Below are 26,146 nucleotides of genomic sequence, written 5' to 3'. Positions count from 1 at the left end.
ATACATTCAGTCTTGTGTGGAACATCTTTGGGACATACAAACATCTTATAGCAAACTGACTTCTCTAGAAAGATAAGAACTAGCTTTTGAATCTCTGACATGATCACCAGACTGATAAACAACAACAAAACCTCCTAAGTAGGCAAATTTAACATGGAAGGATTAAGAAATTAAGGTAAAGCCTCAGAATACCTTTTTTATTTTTAAACAGATCATAATCCATACCTTAAGAAAAAGCCCCCTGTTGCCACCTACTGCAAATAACCTCTAAAATATCTACAGAAAACGAAACGGCCTTACTAGCGCCACGGTAGACTTACCTAGGTGATGCCGGCAAACTTGCGCATAAAGTTTGAGTCTGGAATGATTGTCGCACTCCTCAGTGCCCCAAGGCTGGTTAAACCATTCGCTCACGAGCTCATCCGTTAGCTTTTGTGCCACGGTCTTTCCCACCCGCATAATCCCATCACGTAACACTTTGCAGATTGGTTTGTGCTGGCCAAGTCTACACATCTGGTGAGAAAAGAAGAAATGCTTGTAACTGGATGCCAAGCACCTGAATAAGGTATGCAGACTGGTTTGTAGCGTAAACCCTTTATTACCAGCACACATCTGGTGGCTTCTTAATAAATATAAAACCAAAAGGCTACGCTTATCTGTTGACTTGAATTGCACTTACAGCAAAACTAAGGTTACAAAGTAATCTTACATATTCAGTAGTACACAATGTGCATACTAAAAAAAGGAAATGGTTTTATCTCCAGCCTAGCAATTACAAGAAAGCAACAGTTTCTTTAATCTACTCCTTGCTCTTTAGGTTTGGTTGGGCCTTCACGTGTTAGGTTGCAACTGTATTAATACCAGTGTTATATCCTCTGTAAAATATAAGAACGTGTACTGGAGAGTACATGGCAACAAATACCCCGAGATGCACAGAGAATCACAGTATAACTCAATTAGATAGTATTCTTGGACTCTGCAAGTGCAGGAAGTCCTAAAAATGGAAGATATCCATATTCAAATAATTGTAACTTTAAAAACCACAGATTTCTCCCAGTGAACATGCAGTAGAGCAGAAGTGACACTTAATAAGAAATAATTCAGTGTGGTTCCTCTTTCCAACCTCGTATACAGCACTCAAGTCCCTGAAGAAAGTTTTGGCTCCATCGAGCAAGGCCTCATTTTCTGGACACACCACGATATAGGCGACATCCCGATGGCCCCCGTATGGGTCTAGCAACAGCCTCTCCCAGAATGGCAGGGAGAATGGAGAGATTGTCAGGAAGTCCTTGTCGTAACCCACTAGTAATGTCGGGATCGGAAGAGGCTCAGGAGATTCCTCAGAGCCTTCAAAGAGAAAAAGAGAAAGAAAAAAATGTTAAAATAACTGGTTTAACTGCAGTGGGTTCTCTGATGTAGTAGGAAGTGGGTTCTTTTACAGGAATATTGGAAATAACTCATCCCTTGCCATGCTGAGTTTCCTAGAAGTTTGAGCATAGAGTGAAAACATATACCAAGGCTGTATCATGCCTCATAAACCATGTTCTCCCACGGTCTTTTTCCTTGGGAAAAAATATTCACCATTTAAACTTCCCTGGAAAGTTGCAATAAAACATCTTTCCGTATACTGTAAATACATGTATTGACCTTCCTGAGGCTTAATCTCGTGGTTTTACTTTGTCATAACCATAACCACATCTCATGAGTTCCTATTTAACCAAAAGTAGTAACATGAATACATAAAATCTGATTTTACAGTTCTTCATCTACCTCGACCTGGTTGTGCAAAATTACTAAGTAAAATGCTTAGGCAAACTTATTCCCAGGCATATAATACTAAGCAAAGTTATCATAATTCTAAAAACTGCCTCCTGCTCCTCTCCATAGGACGTGCCCCAGAGCACTTGCTCTCACCGCTGAGAGGATTACCGTCCAGTTTAACATGGTACCTCCCAGACACTGTGCTCACTAGAAGAAATATTGTTGAAAATTTCAAGCTAAAATATACCAGTAGTTTCTGAAGAATATAATCCAACTTTAGTAAAAAGTCAACATTCAGTAAAAATTATTGAATCTCTATCAAAGGCTCTGCCACCTACTATATGGTAATTTCGGTTTTATTCTCTGGTAACAATTGGCAAATCCCAACTCAAAGTTACAAATGCTGGAAAAATTGTTGGATTAGAAGTACTCCTCATGAAGCACAATAGCTTTAGACAGGAACTGTAGTTACCACAAGTTGTCCTAGCCCCAAAGAAAAGCAGCAACATATTAAATACCAACAGAGAGAAAATAAAGCAAAGCACGATGGAACTGTAGGAAAAAAATTAAGCAAGACTGCATCGGTTAAGACTGAAATAAACTGCAGGCCAGAAATACATATTTAAAGGTCAGTCATTATTTTGCAAATGTGCACGTACAAAATCTATTTTGTAATTTGTATTTTCCAGAAGTGTCACTTATAACCAGGAGATACTTAAACTGAAACTTCTTATTAAGACTATGGGAAACCTTAGAACAAGCAAACCTCTTAGTGGAGAAAGCATACCCACTTTTTTGTATATTTGTATAGCTCAGAAAGCCCCTCTTCCCCATTATGATTTGGTACAATTTTAACAGCTTTCTCTCTTCATGTTATTTATATACCAGCTAGTTTTGGTACAAGCCAAAATACAGATTCACACAGGGAGTTTGATTCTCACCCAGCATTCTTGCACTTTGTAAATATTCATCAGTCTGGAAGGGTAAAACCTCCACTACGGTATTCAAGCTTGAATGTGCTGGAATGCCTTTTAAGGCATTTGAAAAAAAAGCTACGTGAAGAGCCCAAAAGAAAAAAAAAAAAAGCAGCTATCTAAAGAGCCCATTTGTTCTAATGTATTTCCAGAAGAAAGTGCACATTTCTAGAAAACTATGCTTTCATTTTAACTATTGGCATATAACACAATATATGTACCATAGGTTCCCCGTCCTGCCATCTTGTGGAATTGCTGCCAGGTGAGCGGTCCCTGCACATGCTGGATGTTCTCCCAGGTCCTTCCTGTTCGCTTCTTCTGGATAGCATCCTGGAGAAAGGGCTGCAGCGAGAGCAGCATGCGCACCACATCCTGGGATGAGAGCATGCTGATATCCAATACTGCAAACAACAAAGAGCATCCATCATTTTCAGTGAAGAACAGGAAGAATTATTTTGAGGTGGCAACGTTTTTTGGTTTATTGTTCCTTCGCATTGCTCTTCACAATGCCCATTACATTTGTACAACTCTAATTCGCTTAATGGCTTTTAATGTGGTACTTTATGAAAACATTACTGAAATAAAGCTGTATCATAGTCCTTTTCACATACCTTTCAATGTTACTGTTGTCCAGCTCAGTTCATAAGAAGTCAGAGCATCTTCAGCATATAAACAGGTAATATTTGATTATATAAAATCTTTTTTTTTTTTCTTGGTGACACTTTCATACAGAGCAGGTCTTTTCTGCTGACTGCTTATACCCTTCTCCAGAAAAAAGGGCCCATAATTCTGCCCTCCCCTCAATACTTGAATTTGTTTTGCATCTCTGCTTCAGATTTGTGAACTTCCAAGATTCTTACACAATTTAGACCACAAAGTCTAAGGACAACTGGATTATTGATACTTTATATGTCATTTATAAAGCTTTCAGAAATCTACTTTATTTCTAGAATATTTTTATGCATATCACTTCCCAGATAAAGATTAAGTGGCTCACAATTGGCAAGTTTCAAACAATCTTACAGAGGTCACACAAAAATTCAAAGGGAAAAAAAAATCTGTTCTGACCCGTACCATTGCTGTGAGGCCAAGAATGTACAGTGGCACTTCTTACTAGGGCTTCATCCACTTTTCCACCAGTGGGGTTGTCCACATACTGCCTGCCTTGCTCCAGGGCATTGAAGCATTCTATCCAGGAGTCGTTACTGTCTGCCTGCAGTCTGTCGTAACTCCAGTTCATACATGGGAGCGTCTGACGGTTGTTGGAGGACATATAATCCAAGCAGCTCAGAGATGTGAAAGGCTGTGTGTGCTGATTCTGGAGGAGGAGGAGGAGGCTCATTGGAGGTTCCTGGGTCCTTCTAGCTCCCTCTCCCATCTGAGAGATCAAGTTGCTTTGACATATCATCAGTCGTCTTTCTGCAGCTTGGCCAATGTCTGAGGTCTTGCCAAAAATATCCAGCTCATCCTCAATGAAGAGCCCAGAGTTGTAACCTAATTTGCGATTCATAATAGCACTAAAGCCACAGGTGCAACGGTACTGATCCTCATTAGATGAATCTGGGATGTATAATCCAACATCTGCACCTTTAATATTCATATTACAGGCGCATATACAACAACTATCGAAGTTACGGTCTTTGAAGATGTTCAACACGGAGTCTGAAAGAATCAAGGTGACGTACAGGCTGTGGGCTTCTGGGATCGGCTGGACAGTGGCTGGCTCCACAGAATTAAGCGGTCGTGTTGTAGAAGGGGTAGAAGCAGGTGAACCTTGATCTGTGCTGTCATATTTTACAGATCCTTGACCGCTGGCCGTACCCCCACCTCTAGGAGTCCTTGGGGTCCTGGGAGTGCGTGGGGTAGGGACAGAGAAGCGGGGAGTTGCTGGTGACGGCAGAACTCCTGCTCCACTGTTGCTGGCCGGAGCAGTACTATTTAGCGTCACTGGTGTATTCATCTGAGGAGTGTTCATCTGAAGATAGTCTTGGTCGGCCAAACTCCCAACACTAGGCACATTGCTACAAGAAATACACGAACAGAGTCAAATGCCATCACAAACTGCTTGACTGAGAAGAGTGATTTTGTCAAAACTTGTTTTTAAATACAAGGAGATGGTGAAAACTGAAAGGAGTCATTGTAACTGCAGTAAAGAAAGAACACCTTCAGACACTCTGCTCATAACCTTTTACTCATGTCTCTCAACTAAAATTGTAATTCTCATCATGAATACCGTTGTTTCTTATCAGTATAATAAAAAGGTATCATCTCAGGCACTTAGCCCTCTTAAAGATTATTCCCATGGCCTAAAACTCAAATGAGAGAAGAAAACTCCTGAGAAGAATCTCTAGATAAATTATCAAGTTAAGATTTTAGGATATGTGTAATTGTTTTAGGGAAAAGAGAAAGAATTGTAGTTGTTTCAAACACAATTATCTGTAAAGAGATACACATTAGTGGAAATGAAGAAAATATTTCAGAGGCATAGAAATCTTACTTTATTTTAGAAATTATCACTTTAAATAGCTGTCAGAAGTCATGCATCTGGCACTTACATATGATATTGCCTCATGGTGGTATGCAACTGATAACAGTATTTGAGATACTATAAATGCTAATACTCATTTAGGATTACACAGTCTACAGCACAATATGACACATTCCATTACAAACTCTTAATCCAGTAAAGCTAAGAATCATATTTTTGGGTCATCTCCTGTCATGACTGGTTTTTATTACTTTGTTTTTATCATTTTCTGCCAAATTTAAGTGACCAAAGAACAGTTTGTACATTCCCGTGAGATCTATCTCCTCTCTGGAATGACTCATTATATCAAGAAACAGGTAATACGGGGGCAATAAAAGAATAAGATCTTTACTTAACTTTTCTCTTTCCAAGTTGCTAATAAGCTGCTCACTTTTCTTGAAATGTGTTCATTACGTATTAGGGCAAGGAAAAAGTGTAAGAACTCAGTGAGTTTCTTGATAAAGGAGGGGAAACAGTTTTTTTTCCGGTTGTCTGTTCTTACTATGTATTTTGTGTTATTTAAAAGGAGTACTATTTTAATGCTCACATATCATTAGCAACTTGAAAAGGAAAATAATGAAGACCTATTCCTAAGAATCATTTTATTACCTTGAACTGATGTATGTCCAACTCAAAGCAAGAGAGGAAAAAAAAAAGAGCAAAGGTTTGAAGGAGTTCTGAATCTGAAGCATACTGAATGCCTCAGACTAATAAGAAAAGGTGACCTAGAAACCTTGATTGGCAATCACCACTCTGTTGGAAGCCTGCAGTAATAATCTTCACTCTAATTGGATTGTATTGAAAATGAAAGGGTTTTTTCCCCAACAAATACCTGAAATTAATAACCAGCTCAGGTCTGGTGAATCAGTTACTAGTATGAAAAAACCTGAGAATTAAATTGCTCCCTGGGCACTATCAAGGGTTTACAATTTCTTTTTTGCAATTCTTTTGAGAACACTGAAGGATCCTTTCGAGCTAGAAAAGCACAGATTTAAAGGATTTACAGACTGATTTAAAGATACAGCCTACTTCCTCTAGAAATGCATGCAGTGCAGCAGGAGACCTTTGTACTATTACTATGCCTTCTAAGAGGTTTTATGAATTTAATGGTGCAAATTCTTGATAGCTTTCAAAATCTCCTGCAATGAATTTCTTCCATAAACATTGCTAATTTCTGAGAACTGAGTAAGGAATACAAGATTTTAAATTTAATAGCAGTCTTTGCTTATAGGTCACAGGACTCTCACGCTCAAGAAAGACTTGGCATCTTTTCTATTAGTATTTAGAAAGGGGAGGACAGCATCCATCCGATCAGCACCTGTCTGATCAGCAGCTCTATATGTGACCCACTCAGGTTAAATCACAAGAACTCAGAAGAGCTAACATGAGAACACAGAGAGAGCTGTCACGGGCCTACTCAAAATTTTAAGAGCCCTCCGAAGGCAAAGTGGTATCATCAGGACCAGGTATCATCAGGCTGAAGCTCAAACTGAATACACAATACAAAGAGGGGCACCTAGCTGTAGGCTAGAGAACTGGACACTGAAATGGGAGGAGAGAAACGTGAGAGGTTAAGTGCATTAATTTTATTCCCTTACACTTCTGTTTTATGTTGACCTACAATATTTTCCTGTATCAGAAATGGCAATTAATTCAAGTACCACATGTTCCTGTTCTTTTAAAAGCGCTAAGAGTGTGGCAGACACATACTGCAACAACACCAATTTCCAAAAGCTGTTTTTAATTCAAATGTTCCTACTACCAGAACTTTTTTGATCCGAGACTGACAAATTGAAAAGGTTTAAAATACATTTGCAGGATATTTTATGTTTCTGATGCGTAGTAAAGCACTGTTAATATATGCAAAATTTTAATTAGCGAGCCATATTAGGTATGGGCATGATAAACTGATTTCCTACAAGACTGTACTTACTTGTAGCCATCTCTAATGAAAGTGGCAGCAGGTGGCAAAGGAAGTTGTTCAATTTTAGGAGGAACAGCCCAAGAAGGCCTGAAAATGCAGGCATCTGGTATCTTCAGAGGTAGGAGGCACTGACTTGGCAGTATCTTCAATGGAGCAAATACGGAGGAGCCCACAAAAGGTTGAAATGATGGAACTTTGTGCACGTACGAAAAATCCTGCAACATCCAAGTGACATTGTTTACAACAGTATGGTAAGGTTGCTCTTGATATTTAGATATTTGTTTTTAATTAAAACTATTGTACTGTTTGAACCCTCTACAGCTGCATTTATTCCAAAATTAAGTATATTTATTCATTCTACAACACATTCAAGAGCAGTTCCTTCAAGGAAACTCAGCTGAGGCTCCTTGTTACACTGAGATGCTAAACAACTTTAATGTCAGTAGATTTCACAATTAGATCAGACTCATTTAAGGCAAGCTATGTCTGAAAAGTGAGTAGTGTACTATGAAATTTTCATACTACCTAACTTTAAGCACCTAATTTAGGCACTTAAAAGATTGATCTTTGCAAGACTTCTATACTGACAATGGAGAGAGAGGCTGAGTCAGTGTGAAGAAACCTTAGGTGCCTTAAGTCAGCCTCTCTGAATAACCCCCATGTTGGGGATTAATATAATCCAAGTAATAACAGTGGACAGTTCACGCATTCCAAATATTAAATATAAATATAGTATTAAATATAAATACATAAACAATCTAGTAAACATAATATTAATATAAATATAAATGAAGTCCAGACAAACTGGACTTTCATTGACTGTCATATTTGTTGGCAGAGAATGATGACAAGAACTTCAGCCAGAGTTTCTTGAGCTATCCCAAGTTTCTCTCAGAAGAAAAGAGCTAGTCCTTTTGAGGCACTACTGCAAAGTAAAAATCATTATTAAAATAGTAACAGTAGTCTCTCTCAGAATTTCAGTATTTAACATCTCATTAGATCTTTGCATGTTTTCCCTTGCACCTTGCAAAGCATTGAGAGATGAGAAATGCGTGGATTACTATCTTCAACTGCTGAATACTCAGCGCAAGAAATCTACTTACATGTTCTCAAAATGATTAGCAATGGGTTTAGGTGCTTGTTTCCCCCACTGGTGTATATGAGCAGGTGTGACACACTTAAAAGCAAGTAAACTGTGCTGTTGGAAATGTTATCAGGCAGAATTAAAATATGTATTTTAATACTCCTAAAATGGTTGTGAGGGAGATTAAAATATCTTCAGTATCAATGATGCCCTAAAATCTGTTCCCACTCAAAAACTTTCAGCTCAAATTCCAATACAGATTTTCTTTCCAGGCCCAAATTATCCTAGTCCTAAGCAAATAGTTTACTGCACAAATGGAAGAAAAAAACCAGGCAAAGTCTTACAAACCTTATAAAAAACTTATTTCAAATGTCTATAATGGTATAAAAATTGGTAGATACACAAACTATACAAGGCAAATGGACAGCTGTACTTCAGCAAAGCCTCTAAGAAGATTCCTTTTCTCATCATGCCTTCAAGTTACGAAGCTAGGGATAGAAGGAAGAAGAGATCTTGCAATAACAAAGCAGACTTGCTACACATGCCCAGCTTTCCAGGTGGTTAACTGTCTTCACGAGGGGCACACTGATAACTAACTCCCTTACACTTTTGCAAAGTCTATCTTTCTCAACAGAATTGTTTGTGAAAGCTCTTCGCCGGCTCAGCCCCTTCACAGGTGTCAGCTTAATTTGCAGCCCTGTGAGCTGGTAACTCCTGGGTCTGTCTAGGCACACTTTATCACAACATGGAGACACAATCCCTGAACGCAACAAGTGTCTTACTTCCTCCCAGGGACAGGGGCTTCCTCCTGTACCAGGGACAAAACTCAATGCTCTTATGGAGAAAGTCACCCTGTGGCTTGCCTGTGCTTTACTTTCAGTCTGCCTAAGGTATACTATTTACTGCCACGCAGGAAAATTTACTAATTCATAGCCAACTAAATCATTTATACTAAGATGAATTTATATATCAGTATTATTATATTGATATATAGCCACTTCTTGTCCATGCAACTGCAAGTGCTGTATCTTTCCGGGTATAGCGCTCTCAGCAATGCAGATGCTTAAAAATAAGCCTTCAGTTAATTCCAACATTCACAGGAGCACAAAATGAGAGGGAAGGAGGTGTGCTGGGGAGAGAAATGGCTGCTGAAATAGAAGGAACAGGCTGTGGCAGATTAGGGACAGGGTGGGCCTGAAGGAGAAGAATTAGGCTATAAGATCAAGGGTTGGGGACTACCAGGAAGACAGAGTTATAGTGTGTATCTCCCTTTTTATTACCCGCGTACAAATGAGCTTGCTGCAGAACAAGGTGATGTGTATTTCTACGCAGAAATGTGCATTTTTAAATAAAAAAAACCCTCAGGCTATATGTATGGACATATGATAACGATAACTTCTGACAAAAGTGACAAAAATTGGCCCAAAAAGTTAAGTAATGCAGAAAGCACACAAGCAGGCAGAATGATTTTTTCCTACCTCTTAACCTGTGCTAAAGATGGAACGATGAAATACAAATCAATGTACACTAGGTGCTTATGTTAAGTCCTTTTATGTGATGCTATGGAAAAATGGATACATCTTGATATGTAAAGTCGGGGAGGTGAGTACTAGTACCCAGCAGCAGAGTCCCCATTTAAAAATACTTCTTTACTCAGATACACTATAGGACTCAATATAGGAGTAACTATGTGACATTACCTGACCTGTGTTATACAGAAAGTCAGATAAGAATGGTCCCATCTGGCCTTAAAACTTGTGAAGTAACATCAGCTGAAGAAGAAACAGAGCAAGTTCAACCCCTGGGCTTTCTCAGAGACTTTCAACCCTAACCAAAAAAGGCAACATTTCAGAGAGAAAAAGGCAGCCTTTCTACATGCATGATTTTATCCTAGCTGCATCCCCAGAGACTGGCAGCAAGGAGTGGCTATACATAAAAGGTGCTACAGAAAAAATAAATCATTTAACAGCTACTTAGTCACAAGTATGATGTTTTTTCATATATGTACATTCTTTCTGTTAGGCATAGGACTCATTTCACATACAATATTGTTTGTTTCCTGAGAACACCCAGAAACATTACAAACATAAAATTAAGAGAAGAAAAATACCTATAGTTAAAATCAGGGAAACAATTAAAAAGCTCTTTTACTAGAGAAGAATATTTCTTCCAACTAAAGACTGATATCTACTTTATATGGACACAATTCACGTTTGTTAAAGTAGTCTGCTGCACACACTACAATACATGTGACTTTTTTATAAAAATCAAAACATACATAGATGAGATTATAAAAATACCGCATCTTTGGCATGTTACCTTAATTTCTTCAGGTTTAGGGCTACCTAATCCATCTTCCACCTCCATTTTAAACTCAGCAAGCTGTGTTGGAACCATATTGACCATAGGACTTTCCATCATTCCCAAGGTAGTCACAGTCTCTGAACTTATTCCATCTTTATAACTCATTACTGGGGAGAAGGCAGGGTGTTGTTCTAAAGAAGGTGGTGTTGGGAACATCCTTTGGAGATCTGCCACAGCTAAATATGAAGAAATAACGCACTGTTAATCATTAAAATACAAATTCTCAAGGAAATCCAATAAAACAGAAGAGACTGACTCAACACGAGCTCTTATTTCATCAGTTAAAACCTAGCAAAGATTCTACAGACTTACAGGAGTTCTGACACCAGTATAAATCTAGACGAAAAGTTAACTCCTAAGGATAAATTCCAAAAATTCCTAGGGATACTTTGCAGGCTTATTGTTCAGGAGAAACAACAAACTGGTAAATACACAAATTCTATGTGCAATTTTAACAGCAACAAAAAAATATTTCATAATAGAAGAGATTAATTGACAATAATGCAAAGTTCACCCCAGCAACTGTTACTAAGGAGATACAGAGCAGTTTCTTCCCTTTTTTAGGACTGATACCGAGCCCTAAAACGGGAGGCTTTTGGAATTAGCGTGCGCTTCGCTGCATTTTTCCACTGACGTGCAGTCATTGTAGTCTCATTTGGTCCATAGCGACATAATGCCTGAAGATAAGTCTGGCTACTGTTGCTAACACAAACATAGGCAATTTTGCTTAAGAATCAGACTGCCAGGCATCCAAAAGTGACAAGTGTCAGAGGAAGCCACAAAATTATAATTTTGAATCACAAGACATTAAGCCAGGAAAATCCCTAAATTACTTCTCAGTAAATGAACATAATGTAATCATCCATCGTATATTTTTCTTCTTTAAGCAAAACAAACAAACAAAAAAACCCCAACAGAAATGCTTTATAAAGTGTAATGCAATCAAACGAAAATCAGAATAAAGTCTTCTATTTTCTCCCCAGCTACATTCTTTTTCCTTCCAGCTACCAGCTTCCATATTTATTTTGCTTAAAATTCAGAATATATGCTATCTTCTCCTGACTTGAATTAGGACAGGTATTCTCTGGACATAACCATCACTCTGGTGAATTCACTATTAAAATACTCAAATTAGAGAAGGGTAAATTCCCATGCACGTCTCTTCTTAAATACTTTTCCTGACAGACTACATTCCCAATTCCGTTTCCAATCCTATACATACATCTGACCCAAGTTGATAGGACGCAAGGACATACTTGCATTCAATAACTTCTGCAGCCTAAAGATTATGGAAAATTCACAAATAAATACAGATGAATTTCTGACTGGTAAACACTGCGTTGTGGAAATCCAAACTGGTGAAACAGTACTACTCTCAAAAACTAATTGAAAAAGACAGAAATAAGTGATGGAATTAAAATTATATATAGTATATGAATACATACACTAACAGTACATTTTTGTAGGATGCTGGAACCTCAAGATGTGTCTCCACTCTGCCTTAACAGAGCCAAAACCTGAATTTCATTCTTTTGTGCACAGAGATGAGACAGCCAGTCTATTTAATTCTTTAGACAAAGTGAAACAACTCCAATAGGTGAAGCCCTCTCAAAATGGAGTTCTGTTGGTAATAACAGTCAAAGCTGAACACAAAATCTTTCACAACCTGGAGTAGTAGAGTAAATAATGGGCTATGAATTATTCCCACTCAGTTCTTTTTTTTTCTTCTTTCCTTTCTCAATCTTTGAATTTAAAAAACTTAGTCTTGTCCTGATATAGGATAAATTAATGTTAAAAACAGGTTCAGTAGAATGGAAAAAACTATTTTCCACCCAATGCTAGTATGAAATACAATCTTCAGGATGACAGCTGGATTAGCTACTGCCTCTGCTTTTTAACAGAGAGAAGTGTGCTTTAGAAAGTGGAGAAAAGGGGACAAGAAGGAAGGTTAAAATGAAATGTGGTCAGTAGGACTTTAATATGATGTGCAAGGCATTTCAGTTCCCTGCAGATACTGTTATGCCTCGACAGCTGGTGTCAAGGGGACAGCTACAAACCAGAAGTGGAGTGTATCTATTTAACTTACTTCATACAGCTCTATAGTATATCATGTTCTCACACTCAAGCTCACTCCAGTTAGCAAAATTCTGCAGTGCAGATTCATAAAAAAGTTTAATTACAAAAAATTCCCCAACCCTACAGCAACAGGCTAACTATCATTATTCATTTTCATGTGTGTCATGCTTGAAAAAGCTTTGCATATTTTAAAAAGCTATGGATCAACTAAACCTGTCAAAATGCAACCTCTGTATACTTCAGACTTCTACATTTGAGTAAATCAGCACAGCTTTTATGGGTCCATAAAACTCTGACTCATCTCTTTCAGACTGTTTTTTTCCTTCTCCTCAATTTGTTCTCATTACCAGCTGAAGTTAATGAGAAGGCATTAAAGAATGATTTGCAGAGAGATCTGATTTCTGCTTATAGCGGCCACAAAAATCACACATTCTTCTTCCTCACCACTAAGTAATTTGTAATTCATAATTTGATTGGTTAGTATTATATCAAAAATTCTCACCTTCCTCCTCTCACACATACATATACACATTTCTCTTTCATCTCAAAAGAAATGCCACCTATATAAATAGAATCATAGAATCATTTAGGTCGGAAAAGACCTTTAAGATCATCGAGTCCAACCGTAAACCTAACACTGCTAAGTCCACCACTAAACCATGTCCCTAAGCACCATATCTACAGTCTTTTAAATACCTCCAGGGATGGTGACTCAACCGCTTCCCTGGGCAGCCTGTTCCAACGCTTGATAACCTTTCAGTGAAGAAATTTTTCCTAATATCCAGCCTAAACCTCCCCTGGCGCAACTTGAGGCCATTTCCTCTCTCCCTACTTGGGAAAAGAGACCGACATCCACCTCACTGCAACCTCCTTTCAGGTGCAAGAAATGCAAGAAAGCCCATATATCTCAGAGAGTAAAAGTTATCATTCCCAATAGTTGTTGGCACAGTCCTTACAAAAAGCCCTATTGTTTTAATCTGCATTTCATACATTTTCAGCATACTAAATTTCATTTCTAAGTTTCCTGCACTCCTATAGCCTTCCTTGTACGTGTAGTGCCTGCACAAGCATCACTTCCACCACAACCATCTGTAAAAGGTCTACAATGTGTCTTCAGTTAGAACCTAGTTCTTCAATTTTAATCATGCACTTCCACATCTAGATTAAACCCTGAAGGTGATTTTAGTCTGAATTTGTTGAATGCTGAATGCAATTTTCTTCCAAGACAGGTTGCACCATAATGGCCAATTGGTAAGTCACAGCTTTAAATTCTTTGAAGTCTTTAAAAAGAAGAATGATTTATAGTTAAAGAGGGATATGGTAATGATGTAAGTGACTAACTGAGATTAAATACTGAATTGAGAACAGAGGGGATGGCTTCTAAATGAAGATTTGTAACAAATCCCTCCCATACTTCCAATCTAAGACAATAAAGTCAAAAGAAGAGCACCTCAAATCTCAGCAGGCACATTAAAAAGGTATGTCTATATTACCATCCATTGTTTTCATTAAAATCTTCCTAGCCTCTTTTAATATTGGCACCTGATAATTACAGAACAAAATACGCACGTTACCTCTTAGTCCTGAAAAAGTGACATTATAAGCCTCCTACAAAAAGGCAGTATTGTAGCTATAAGGAGATTTTAACTGTCAACAAAGTGGTAATCAGTTGTTGCTACTTACTTGGTGGGTAAGGTACCGCTGTTCTACCATCCTTCCCTACAGGGCGTTCCTCAGACCCTACTGTGGGCATTTTTGATGACCGAAGAGCTGGTGATACAGCCTAAAAGCAGAATAATCACATACCATATTAAAAAATATGCAACATATTAGAATTCATAAGCTATTAGAAATTCTGAAAACTCTCTGAATGAGATTTCACAAGAAAGAAAAAAGTGTGCTTTCCTACTCTCCCACCTGCTCCCCCCACAAGGAATCTGGATTGCTTTTTCCTCTTTTTCAACACTAAAACAAAACAAAAAAAAAGCCTCTGAAATATGTGCCTGTCTATACATCCCCCGCATATAGATACATACATACATACATACAAGCATATGTATCTATATACACACAAATTATATTGAAAATTTTATCATAAACACTTGAAATTAATGTGACTTGAAACTAATGTGACTACTCTACCTGCTTCCATGTTTGGACTACTCTAAGATAATAATGAGAATATGACACTGAGAGTAAAATGGCATAAACAGACTAGCACAGGGGACAGCTCAACACATGCAAGTTTTAAGACAGGAAGAACATTAGGTCTGTCCAGGCCACCTTCACAGAAAAAGATATTTTTTTATTTTGACAGAACAGTCCTCTAGTAGATTTGCATATTAACCGCCACATCTTAAGTGCAGTTTGTGTGGAACCACAGAAGAGGGAGAAGTGGTAAATAAATCGGTGTACTTGAAAAGTACTGCCAAGAACCAGACATTAGACTTTTAAACACTATTATCTACTATCAGTTTAGGATCACCTTCTGTATCACTATGCCTACGTTAGATTAAGCTTAAATACAGTAATTATTCAAATCTTTGCCTTTCTACGTGTCTTATTTTCTTTTCCTGGTAATTGATGTAAATCTGCTTTTTCTTTTGTATTTCCTAATATTCAGCAACTATTCCTCTCTGCACTGAAATAAACTGCTTGTAGGAATAGAAAGAAACATGCTTCAGAGAATTACTGAAATTCAGTGAGGTTAAATGTATTTTCCTTTGAGTAGCTTCTCAGACAAGGTAAAAGAACAAATAACCAGTTAATGAAACTAGGATCTTTTCATTACCTCTCAAACAAACACACAATACTAACAAAAGCTAAGGACACGAAACTAGATGTAATGCATTTATAAAGCAACTACGTTGCTTCACCTATGGAAGTATTCCTATAGCCTGTCTATGCAAGGACTGAGTCAGCAAGGTAGCTGAATACAGGTTCCCTTCATGACTGAAAAACTGTCAGACAACACAAGCTTTGATGTTACCTAAGTGATCTCCTAATATTCCTGAATTATACACAGTGATGATTTCTCTCTTTGATGGATCTCCTGAAAGGATATCTCTCCGTGCTAGCAATTCTTCCTAGTTAAAATCCAAGCCTGCCTACCTGGAAACACTCTCTCCTATCTGTTAGGGATAATCGTTCCCCACTAGGATTCCATCCTCCTCCTCCTTTTTTTTTGGCTAAGGTTTAAATCTACAGAACACTCAGTCCTACAAAGACTTACACCAAGCTCATCTTCATCTGAATTATCAAAGATGTTATCTAGATCATGAAGTGATGGAGCCAGATCTGTCACCTGTGTGAGGCTACCAGAGCCTACTCGGCCTGCAGCATTGTCTTGCCGGGTATCTATCAAAAAGAAAGGGGAAAACACATGAAAAATGGGAGCAAAGTTAAGAAACACAAAATCGCCTTTTTTCAGTTTTACTTTTCACTCTAAACAGGGGACAAGCAAGAATCACTGAGGCCCCTTTTCTATGATGTAGCCTAGAAATAGCCTTGCAGTCAAGTTTTAAGCAAGCACTGAATGTCATTCGGGAAAGAAAGAAAGGACAAGCAGAATCAAGTTTTTTCCATCCAAGCTGTCTATAGCTCTCACATTACAGTAAGATGTTCAGTATGTGGTTTTTGCTTTCAGATTTCATTGCATAGCTTTGAGTATTTTTGCTTTGCAGAGCTTTTACTCACCAGTCTTAGGAGCAGAACTGAAAATAGACATGGCATCTTTTCCATCAGGAACTGGTGTAGAATGACCCGTTGTGGGGATTTCCTTGGTACCAATTCCATCTTCTGACTATACAAAAAAATCGAAGAGTTTGTAATGGATATTAATTTAAGTTATGCAAGAACAACTGTTTTCCTATGTCAAGCCAAACTCAGGGCTCGGGATTAAATACTTGAGAAGCAAAAACAAATTTAAGAAGGGAAAAGAACACAGTTGTCTCCTGTTTACCTATGTATCAGGAAAAACATGAAGTAACGTTGTGTATGATTTACACAGGAAAGGATTCCATATACATCAGTTAACTTTGATAGCCAGTACAGATAATTAGCAACCTCAATTTCTCCAGAAAACACATCTCCCAGAATTTTAAGCACGGTGGCTACCCACACAAGAACAAGAGTGAGTGGCCAGACAATGAAACAGCTCCATAATGGATAAGATACATAAGTATCATGCATACAGGGCAGGTGATGACCAAAGAACGGTGATCAAACAGTTTTCTTTCACATACAGAACACCACCTCTAAGGAAATGTTCAAACCAGTATAGCGTCCCTGCCACAAATCGTCTCAGCAGAAAGCTACACTATTTTGCACAAGAGAAGAAAAATGAAATTGGGCTGGAGAGATCTGAGCTTTGCACTGAGGTGATATGTCAAGCTGAAGCGAGCAAGAAAAAAAAAGCCCAGCAAATTCTTTCATCTCTATAAGGCTCAAAATATTTTATTTCTTAGCTTAAATCTGCAACCTGCTGCTGGTCAAGCTGAATATATATAAAGAGGAAGTATTCCTTGCAACAGCAGTGTTTGCATATACAAACAGGTTCAGAGGCATGCCAGCAAATGCCAGTTCAAAAATATAATAGTGAAATGAAGTTTTTTCCTGCAAGCTGGTACAGGAAAGAAATATATAATCTCTCTGATTTTGATCTGTGGAACAGGCTTGTGTCTTCCTGAGAGCTGTAGAGCAAATACTGTGCTACAGTACTGTAAGTCCAATAAGAACGTTAATGATAAAGACTCTGGATTCACATGTTACCTTCATCTTTTTCAAAGGATCTTTCTCAGCCCCCAGTTTGCATTTTTTGTTGCCAGTGAAGCTGTACTTTATATCACCATCCTCAAAAGTGTAAGGATCACTAGCGTCTCCCAAGCCTTCTCCAGGTTGCTGTATTAGTGGCAAGGGGTCAAGATAGTTCAGTGTCTGCACTGGTTTCTGCTCTTCCAAAATTTTAAACCGTTTATTAGGTTGTGCTAAGAGCCTGAAAGTAAAAATAAACAAGCAAACAAAGCCATCATGAAACAAAACAAACATACCTTTTACAGCAAAAAAAAATAACAGCTCTTAAGATCTGTAGCTGTCACCTACAAATACAGCCCATGTCTTACTCCATCCTCCTTAATCTAGCAGAAATATGTTTTTTCCTCAAATAAAGGATGCATTTGCCTACATTCAGTATTAAACATCTTACTGTATTAAGAAGTATTTTGGGACAATGAAAAAAGAATGAATCTTGTCACTATATAAATCAAAACACTTTGAAGTACACATAACCTTTTCAGCCTACCAAAAATTACCAAAATCAATGTTGTCATAACTCAAACATTCTTCCTGAATTAATTTTAGCTTATACGTTTTCCTTAACTACTCTCTTTGGTACATTTTTTCTATGCATTGTCAGAATGCAAAAGTAATTTTTAGGCTGGCATAAAATTAATTCAAATTCTCATGCAAAGTTAAAAATAAATAAATAAACAAACAAATAAATAAATATCTTTGCATAAAAGAAAACCCATGTTTAAAAAAAATTAAAAAAGAAAGAGACAGCTAAAAATTCCTTAAAATTTAGGTAGTTCATGTTCTTTACTGAGGAAGACACTGTACGTTAGCCGGAGTTCTTCTAAAGTAACATTTACAAGAGATTAACATTTGCTCTTTTCTGTGTACAGACCAGAGAGACTGTTAGGGTTTTCAGTTTCAATCCTACAAAGACTGAAGTTAATAGTAAAGCTTCTATCAGTTTCAGAGATCCAACAGTGGGTTTACAAAAAAGCAGTATTATTCCATCATATAGTATCAGCTACTACTTCCAGACAGTGTGGTACAGTGCAATTTTAAACCCACACAATTGGACAAACCACACTGAAGTGCCTCTACAGTGCCATAAACAGAATTTCACCCAAACCCAAGCATTTATGTAGCTGGAAGGCTGCATAACTAAACATGGATTTCCTTTTTTAAAATCATCAAAAGACATGAGCTTAATAAAACTCTTACATTTGCTCAAATTACTATGATATAGGTTACAGAAAGATTTATCAGTTCTTATAATGTCCAACAGAAAGCCAGATAGGAAAAAAATAAGGCATACTACAATAGCACATTTCTGTTTAAGGATTTAACGTTATCTCCAGCATGCATCATCTTTGATGTCACAGTGAAGCCTTCTACTTGTTTCAGTTTCAACTGAAAACAGACTTTGGTCCTGCTTCTAATTTTATAAAACCTCCACTGGGATCAACTTGCACTCTTACCTTTTCAGTGCAGTGCTGTCCGAGTTTATTTCCATCTTGGCATCATACCTCTCACACGGAAGATCTGGCGGCCTGAACTCTGGATCGTCACTCGATGGGACACTATAGGTCCTCCACATATCCAGTGACTCATTGTTCTGCATTATCCCACAGTACAACGCTGTCTCACTGACCTCTGCCATCAGAGGTAACCTCTGTCCAACAAGGACTGTCCTCTCCTCTAAGCTGGGCAAGGGCTGAAGCTCCAGCCCGCTGCCATAGAGTGCTGGGTTTACAGGTACGGAAGGTGGGTCCAGATTCTCTGCTTCCTGACCTCTTGGCTGGGGGCTGAGTGTGGGAGGCAGAGGGGAAGTAGGGGAATGGGGTGAATCCATAGGATTCATATTAATTTGCTTGCTCGGATTTCTAGCAGGTATAGAGAGCGGCTTCTCGTATTTTCTGGAATTAGGGACTTCTAAAGAGGGCTCCATTCCTGCTAATCCCAGTTTCTGCCCTGATGTGTCCTGCTCCATGCATAGCTCTTCAGTCACAGAGGGCCGATGGTGAAATGGCATCATAGGCCTTTTTTGCAGTTTATCTCCTTTCTCCTGTCTCTCTGTTGCTTTGTGCTTTGAAGAGGCGGAAGGTGGCAATGATGAAGATGATGATGTTCCCACGCTGAATCCTGGCTGATTTATCATCGGGGGACGGCTGGAGCCCGCAGCACAACGCTGTTTGAAAACCTTGTGCCTGAAAGCAGAGGCAGAAACAAGTCACTGCATGGTTTATACGGTTATCTGATCTATGGGGGGAAAAAGAACAAACAAAACCAAAGAACAGCATTGAGAAATCTTATGTCTATTCCTGGGCTTTCAACAGATTCTGGAATGGTCACATGATATGGACCAGGTCGTTCAAGCCAACTCAGCTGCCGTTTCTCTGACCTATAAAATGGAAAATGACAGTCTCCAGAAAATAGCATTCAAAGGAAAGATTTAATGTTTATAAAAGCTTAGTACGGCTCAGATGGAAGGTAATATAACAAAAAAATCCAACTACTGTTGTTCTCATTACCCTGAAGAAAGATAGCCTTTCAAACAAAATGACTGCTGTGGAACTACACCACCATGCTTGCACACTCTCGAGCATCTGCTACAAAAGATACGGATCGGAATTGTTTTACTTATGTCCACAGCCACAATACATGGCAGCGATGCTTTCATGGCAGTTTCCTCCTCCGTATCAGGTAAGGAAAAATACGTACAACTCTAGTCCAAAAACAAAACAAAAAAAAGGAAAAAGAAAAAAAAAAATAGCAACTACCAACTGATGAAGAAAGCATGAATAAATATTTAATAATATTCAAAACAAAAAAATGCAGTAGCATACAAACTTATTACTGGCTTCATATTTTAATATGGCTTTTTTCAATTTGTATCCAGTACCTTTGAGACTGGGAAGCACAGGACTGAATTTCAGTATTTCAGGTACTGCTAAACAGTATTGTCATCACATAGCTGATGGTCCCCAAGGATGTTACAACAGGCACATCTCACTGTCCATATTTTTACTGGCCTTTTTTGTTGTTTGGGTTTTTTTGTTTAGTTGTTTGTTTGGTTTATTTAAGCTAAGCACAAACTGAAAGACCTATTGTGCTTCATATTTACACCTGTTTAAAGTTAAATACCATTTCAAAATAAGTCACTCCATCCCTATTTTTGTTTATAAACAACAATATGTAGGGCAGCAACAAAACATTTCAAAACATATAATATGGTTTTACTCACAAAGATAAACTACATCATCGCAAGTAAAGTGGACTACTAGATTGAAGAAAACCAATTCTGCTTTTATGACTTAGCTATGAAAACATCCAAGTTTTATAGTACACAGCAGCTGTCAAATGGTACAAATACAACTTCTTGTACTTGCTACATCTTTTTCCTGTAACCATCCCTGTTGTGTGGTATTGTCCTGGCTTTCCTTGTGGGCTTTGCTGTTATCAGGACACGTTGCAAATTCTCTGCCGCAGCAGATGGTGTTTAGCTGCAATCACCCATAATGTGGAGCTAATGCCCTAGTAACTGAAGATTTGCCTTAAGCATGTTCTTGTAACATTTCATTGACTTAATTCTCCATCATCCACCGTATTTTAACTGACCGCAGAAAATTATTTTAGACAGTCTGTTGTTCAACACACAAAGTTGGGTCTATAAAAGACTGAATTTGATGCTGAGTACCCTTTAAGACTCCATATTTAAGATCATATCTTGACATTTATACTCTCATTTATACAATACATTGAATGGGCGCAGTAATGACTAAAACAGTATCTACATGACAGTAGCTGTCCAGTTTCTGCAGTTACACATAGAAAATTTTTATTGCTGTTTGAAATCAGGTACCGCCTTCATTTTAAGGATAATGTTTTAATTTCTTAATTGCTGTGTTTACTAACTCCAGCATGATGTAACTATCACTGGAGCTATTAAAACACAGTGTGAAATTGCAAATGCAGCTGAACCTATCCATAGATTCAGGTTTCCATTGTCCACTATTGATTCCTCACGCTTTCCAGGCGAGGCTGGATCTCAGTTTTCCATAGGAAACACTTGGCATCCTGACAAAACATTTATCTGTTCTGCGCTCTTCAGTATATACATACAAGCAACAAATAATCAGGGGTAAAGCGCAAGGCTGCAGAAGAGCAACACTTTCACTTCAGATACAGCACAGAGTCTCTAGGTTGAACGCTCTGCCCTCTGTATGATGCACAATTTCTCTGCATCCCTTTATCTCTTCTTCTAAATACACAAAGAAGAACTGGCTTCATGAGAAGTCAAACACAAAAGGTACAAGGGCAGAATCTTGCTTCATTCAGTTTTGGACAATGGAAATCTCTAATCAACAACTCTTCAGAGATTGTGAGAATGCCGCATTCCTAAATTTCGCTGTACAGCCAAATCCATACAGAAAGCTCTGCAGAGACTGCTGTGGCAGGTAACACATTTAAGGATTTGGTTAGAAAATATATTAATTTTACTATTATTAACAACAGCATTATTCTTGAGTTTGCCTCACTGTTAAAAGAAAAATAAAGAAGAAAAAAGAAAAGCATCTATGCCTCCAACAGACGAAAAGCAGAGAATCATTTTGGCCGCATCACTGGCTGTTGTGTTGACTATTATTTTGGCAAAGACCCTTATTGCAGCTGGGGAGTGGCAGGGGGTGGGGGACATGCGACAGAAAAAAAAAAAACACCCAAATGGATTAGCATAGCACGATCGCCATTTCTGTTTGATTGTACGAATGACATTTACTATGTGCATACTTAAGGAATACCTCCTTTATGTCATAAAAACATCTTTACCAATCTTATAAGTAGATGGTGACCTTAGGAATTAAAAATTTCAGCAGAAGCCGTTTCACAGGACTATTTCACTAGAAACTTTTTTTTTCTAGCCTTGTAACATCTCTCTGATAATTTTAAGAATGTTAAGCAGAATTGGTGGTGCTGGTTTGCCGTTCCTGCGTGAGTAGTACTGGAACTTAAAGCATTCATCAAAAATGACAGATAATTTAATAAACTCTTAAAGTGTTTGTGTAAGTGAGCTGTGATTTCTTTTTGATCAGTTGACAGTGGATGACCATGCTGCAAAGGTTTTATTTTCTTTTGGGTGTTTTTTGGTGTCCAATGAGTCATAGCGAATTGACTAGAAGTATATGGAATAAACTGTTTCTCAGGGATATTCTTCCTATTCCTCCAAACAGAGACAGTAGCACTATCCCTCAAATAAGGATGCTCTGAAACTTAGGCAGCTTCTGTCCCTCTTCATCATGAGTCTTACCCCTCCAAACTTTAAAGCTCACATCTCTGAAAAGCTTGAAGGATGAGTTCATTACGAACGGGAACTGTTTGAGTGATTCTAGCCCCCATTCTCTAGTCTAGGATCATTTTTCCACTCAAGTTGACTACTGCAAGTGAGAATGATACGAGATGCATATTAATCACTTGAACATGAGTGATGATCACAGTTTTGATATTAGAGTTTCCTCTTCTCTCAGCTAAAACATAACTCCCTTTTGCAAGTGTACCTCTGTCTGAATTAAACAGGGCTCTTCCAATACGATAAATGCTTACTCTCTTCAAAGCTCACCTGGAACAAGAACAACTGACTCTTTGGACTGGATCCACAAAATCCCAAGAAACAGTATTGTTAGGAACTTCCTCTTCCAAATTTGCAGTTGTAATTTGATTCCTCCTGAAGAAGATAAAATTATTTTAGTAGTTATCACCTTTTGAAAAACAAAATTTAAAAAATGCATATGCATAAATTCACACATGTTCCCCTCAAATAAATTCCTTCCTTCTACTTCACCTTTGAAATAGAATTCTGTATTTATCAGTAGTTCCCTCTACTACTCCTTAAAACTTACAGTTTGATTTATGTGGAAGGATGGTACCAGCTCTATATCAGATAGCTCTGTCTGGAGTTTGAGCACAAGAAGCAAGGGGCAAGCAATTTAAATTGAATCTGGAAATTCTTCTGACATATCCAATGAGGAAATTGAATGGAAATAGTGAAAAATAAAGATTTCAGGCACCATGCCATGTGAATATACTTTAAATCTCCAGTAATAAAGGCCTATGATACTAACAAGACTTTACTATAACCTTGTCGATTGGAATTTTAGTCCAACACACATACTGCAATGCTTTACAAATACCACCTTTAGAGTTCTAAATATCAAATAGATACTATTTGTTCTTCAGCCACCCAATTTTCAGTCTAGTAACTGCAACTGGAGCTAGAAACTGCAATCAATAAATCTAAAAGCATCTAGTTGAAGGCACATAATTATAGATTTGTAACCTTAAAGACTGTCACAATTAAGATACACAACTGCAAATACAATGCTAAGCGTTAGAAGTTTTCAGTTGAACACAGTAACAAATTTTCTTTGATAATGCTGTTCTGCATCATTAGCTTTGATTAGTGGCAAAAGAATTCTGTGAGGAATAACATTATCTAAGGCAAAACTATTACAATTTTAACTATATATTGTATGTTATTAATTAACAAAACCATCAGGACTACTGCCTTACTTGGACTGTGACCTGTTGAGAATGCATTCCTTCCAGACACGGTGAACCATATGATTGTGAAATTTTGGAGTGATCTTGCCTGATTTCTTTGGACTGTGTACACTGACTGTCCCCTCCTGTACAGCTGAGTGGCTGATATTGCTCTGAGAGCATCCACTTTCTCCTGCAACACAAATTAAGCATTAATGTTATAGCTGTTCTTAATATTCACATTTGATACTTTTTCCTGAAAAGGCTTTCCCTCTTATAAGGCTGCTGACTACACAGATGTTCACATTCACTAGAAAATGCTTAAAGCATCATTACAAAAGACTGACTAATCTACATTTCAAAACAATACTTGCCTTTGGCGTAACAAAGATGGCACTAGGTTATACCAGGTACACGTGCAACACAGTCGTGCGAGTACTGCACCTCACGTGAGATAATACACTCTGCCGCTCAAATGGAGGTAGTTTAGATAGCGCCCTACAGCCTTCTATTGAATCACTAAGAAATAGTGCAGGTAGAGTTTTTGCCCAATTATCCTGGATGTTAAACTTGAATTTATATAGTCTTTGGTGAGTTGCTTTAAAGACTAAATTTATTATAATATGGATGGTTCTAAAAGCATCTATTAAGAAAACCAATAATTTATGTAGACTATTTCAAAGCAAGAGTCAGTTCTTTATACTCAAGATAAAACCTCACTGAAGAAATGAATGGATTAGTGTGATGCTCTTTCTTTATAATATGCTTGAATTGAAATACCAGAATCAAAACTTGCTTCGGTAAAATATTACAGTTGAGATGTATACTACTACAGAAATTGTTCAACAGTTGATCATTAGTCTATGCTATTAATATGTGAGGTTCTCAGTAATACTGTATAGTTATCAAAGTGATAACAAATGAAGATTTACTTCAACATTAATAGCCTGAAAACTCTGATTTACATTCTGCACTTCATTTCTTTTTGTCTGCAGAAACTTTACCAGCTATTGTATAAGCAGATGTTTCTTTTTCTACTATGAAATGTGTTTTTGTTTTAGATTAATTGAAATCTACCACAGTCATCTTTACAAACACAAACTACAACAGCAGAGGGAGCTTTAGGTTCAATTTGGCGACTGAGTAACACTGCTCTGTGCTCTGGATGGAAAAGTAAGTAAGGATATGCCGCATTTTAACAAGGTCAAATCAGTGTACAGAGCACTTCGTCCTTCTGCCTGACGCGATTTAAGACGCCTTACGAATGAAACGCTGAAAGGATTCACTGCTATACATCACTGCATCTAACAAGGTAATTCTGCTGATTTCTATTAGGTGACTTTCAAAATACAACTTTTAAAATTGTGCACAAGCTGCCTAATCCTGTATCTTCTTTGATTCTTCATGCTTACAGATTTTTTCTCCAGTTAGACCTTCCCTGATTCTCTTTTTGTAAAGAATTCTAATTGAAAAAAAAGAGGCAGTCAAAACCAAAAGTCCCTAGACATACTGAGGCTTGTGGCTCTCAACAATTTATTTCACTGGCTTTCCAATGTTCTACAACACTCTGAACTTGACAGATGATCAAAAAACATGTCAAAACTTCAGAATTAGCAAATATGTCCTCCTTTTGGGGATGGGGGGGCAGGAAGGAATGTGTGTATATAAACAAACATAATGTGCACACATATATATCGCATACATTAATAGCAGGACAGTTACAACTGCAAGGAAAAAAAAGAAGTGTGATGGAAAGGGAAAGATACAAGGTATGAGAGGATAACCAAGGAGCTACCGGAGCTTTCAAGTTACATTTGAGTGCATTAATTAATGTTTTCCAAAATTCTGTAATATTTTTGTACTATACAGTACAGCAATACATGGCATAACATGAAACGGAACTTTGCAGCAAGCAAAAACATTTTGTTCTCATACACCGACACTGAATTTTATCCATGAAAATCATTGACAAAATACTGGAACACACACAAATAACTGTGTCATATAATGGTATAAATACTGGAGGACACAACCAGCCGCTCACCAGAGGTCACTTCACAATCCCTATGGTGCAATCTGTTTCTACACATGAAAAATGCCATTCCCTATTTTCA

At 37.8% G+C, this 26,146-nt stretch overlaps 1 protein-coding gene across 2 annotated transcripts in view; it reads right to left on the bottom strand.

The window, feature by feature from the left end:
• MED13L (mediator complex subunit 13L) overlaps positions 1 to 26,146 on the bottom strand; it is a 203,286-nt gene that overhangs the window by 25,779 nt on the left and 151,361 nt on the right. For both annotated transcript variants that reach the window (XM_075167253.1, XM_075167254.1), the window contains 13 exons: positions 24,063 to 24,225; positions 23,113 to 23,217; positions 18,977 to 19,705; positions 17,481 to 17,703; positions 16,407 to 16,512; positions 15,943 to 16,067; positions 14,394 to 14,493; positions 10,590 to 10,810; positions 7,196 to 7,401; positions 3,810 to 4,756; positions 2,957 to 3,136; positions 1,124 to 1,347; positions 321 to 513 (listed from right to left, as the gene is read on the bottom strand). In XM_075167253.1, coding sequence (XP_075023354.1) covers positions 321 to 513; positions 1,124 to 1,347; positions 2,957 to 3,136; positions 3,810 to 4,756; positions 7,196 to 7,401; positions 10,590 to 10,810; positions 14,394 to 14,493; positions 15,943 to 16,067; positions 16,407 to 16,512; positions 17,481 to 17,703; positions 18,977 to 19,705; positions 23,113 to 23,217; positions 24,063 to 24,225 — 3,522 coding nt within the window. The remainder of the gene's footprint in view (positions 1 to 320; positions 514 to 1,123; positions 1,348 to 2,956; positions 3,137 to 3,809; positions 4,757 to 7,195; positions 7,402 to 10,589; positions 10,811 to 14,393; positions 14,494 to 15,942; positions 16,068 to 16,406; positions 16,513 to 17,480; positions 17,704 to 18,976; positions 19,706 to 23,112; positions 23,218 to 24,062; positions 24,226 to 26,146) is intronic.

Source organism: Calonectris borealis, chromosome 18 (assembly GCF_964195595.1).
Source record: "Calonectris borealis chromosome 18, bCalBor7.hap1.2, whole genome shotgun sequence".
NCBI classification, from domain to species: domain Eukaryota; kingdom Metazoa; phylum Chordata; class Aves; order Procellariiformes; family Procellariidae; genus Calonectris; species Calonectris borealis.
The sequence above is the reverse complement of the archived record's forward strand: the minus strand, read 5'-3'. Positions and strand labels throughout refer to the sequence as shown.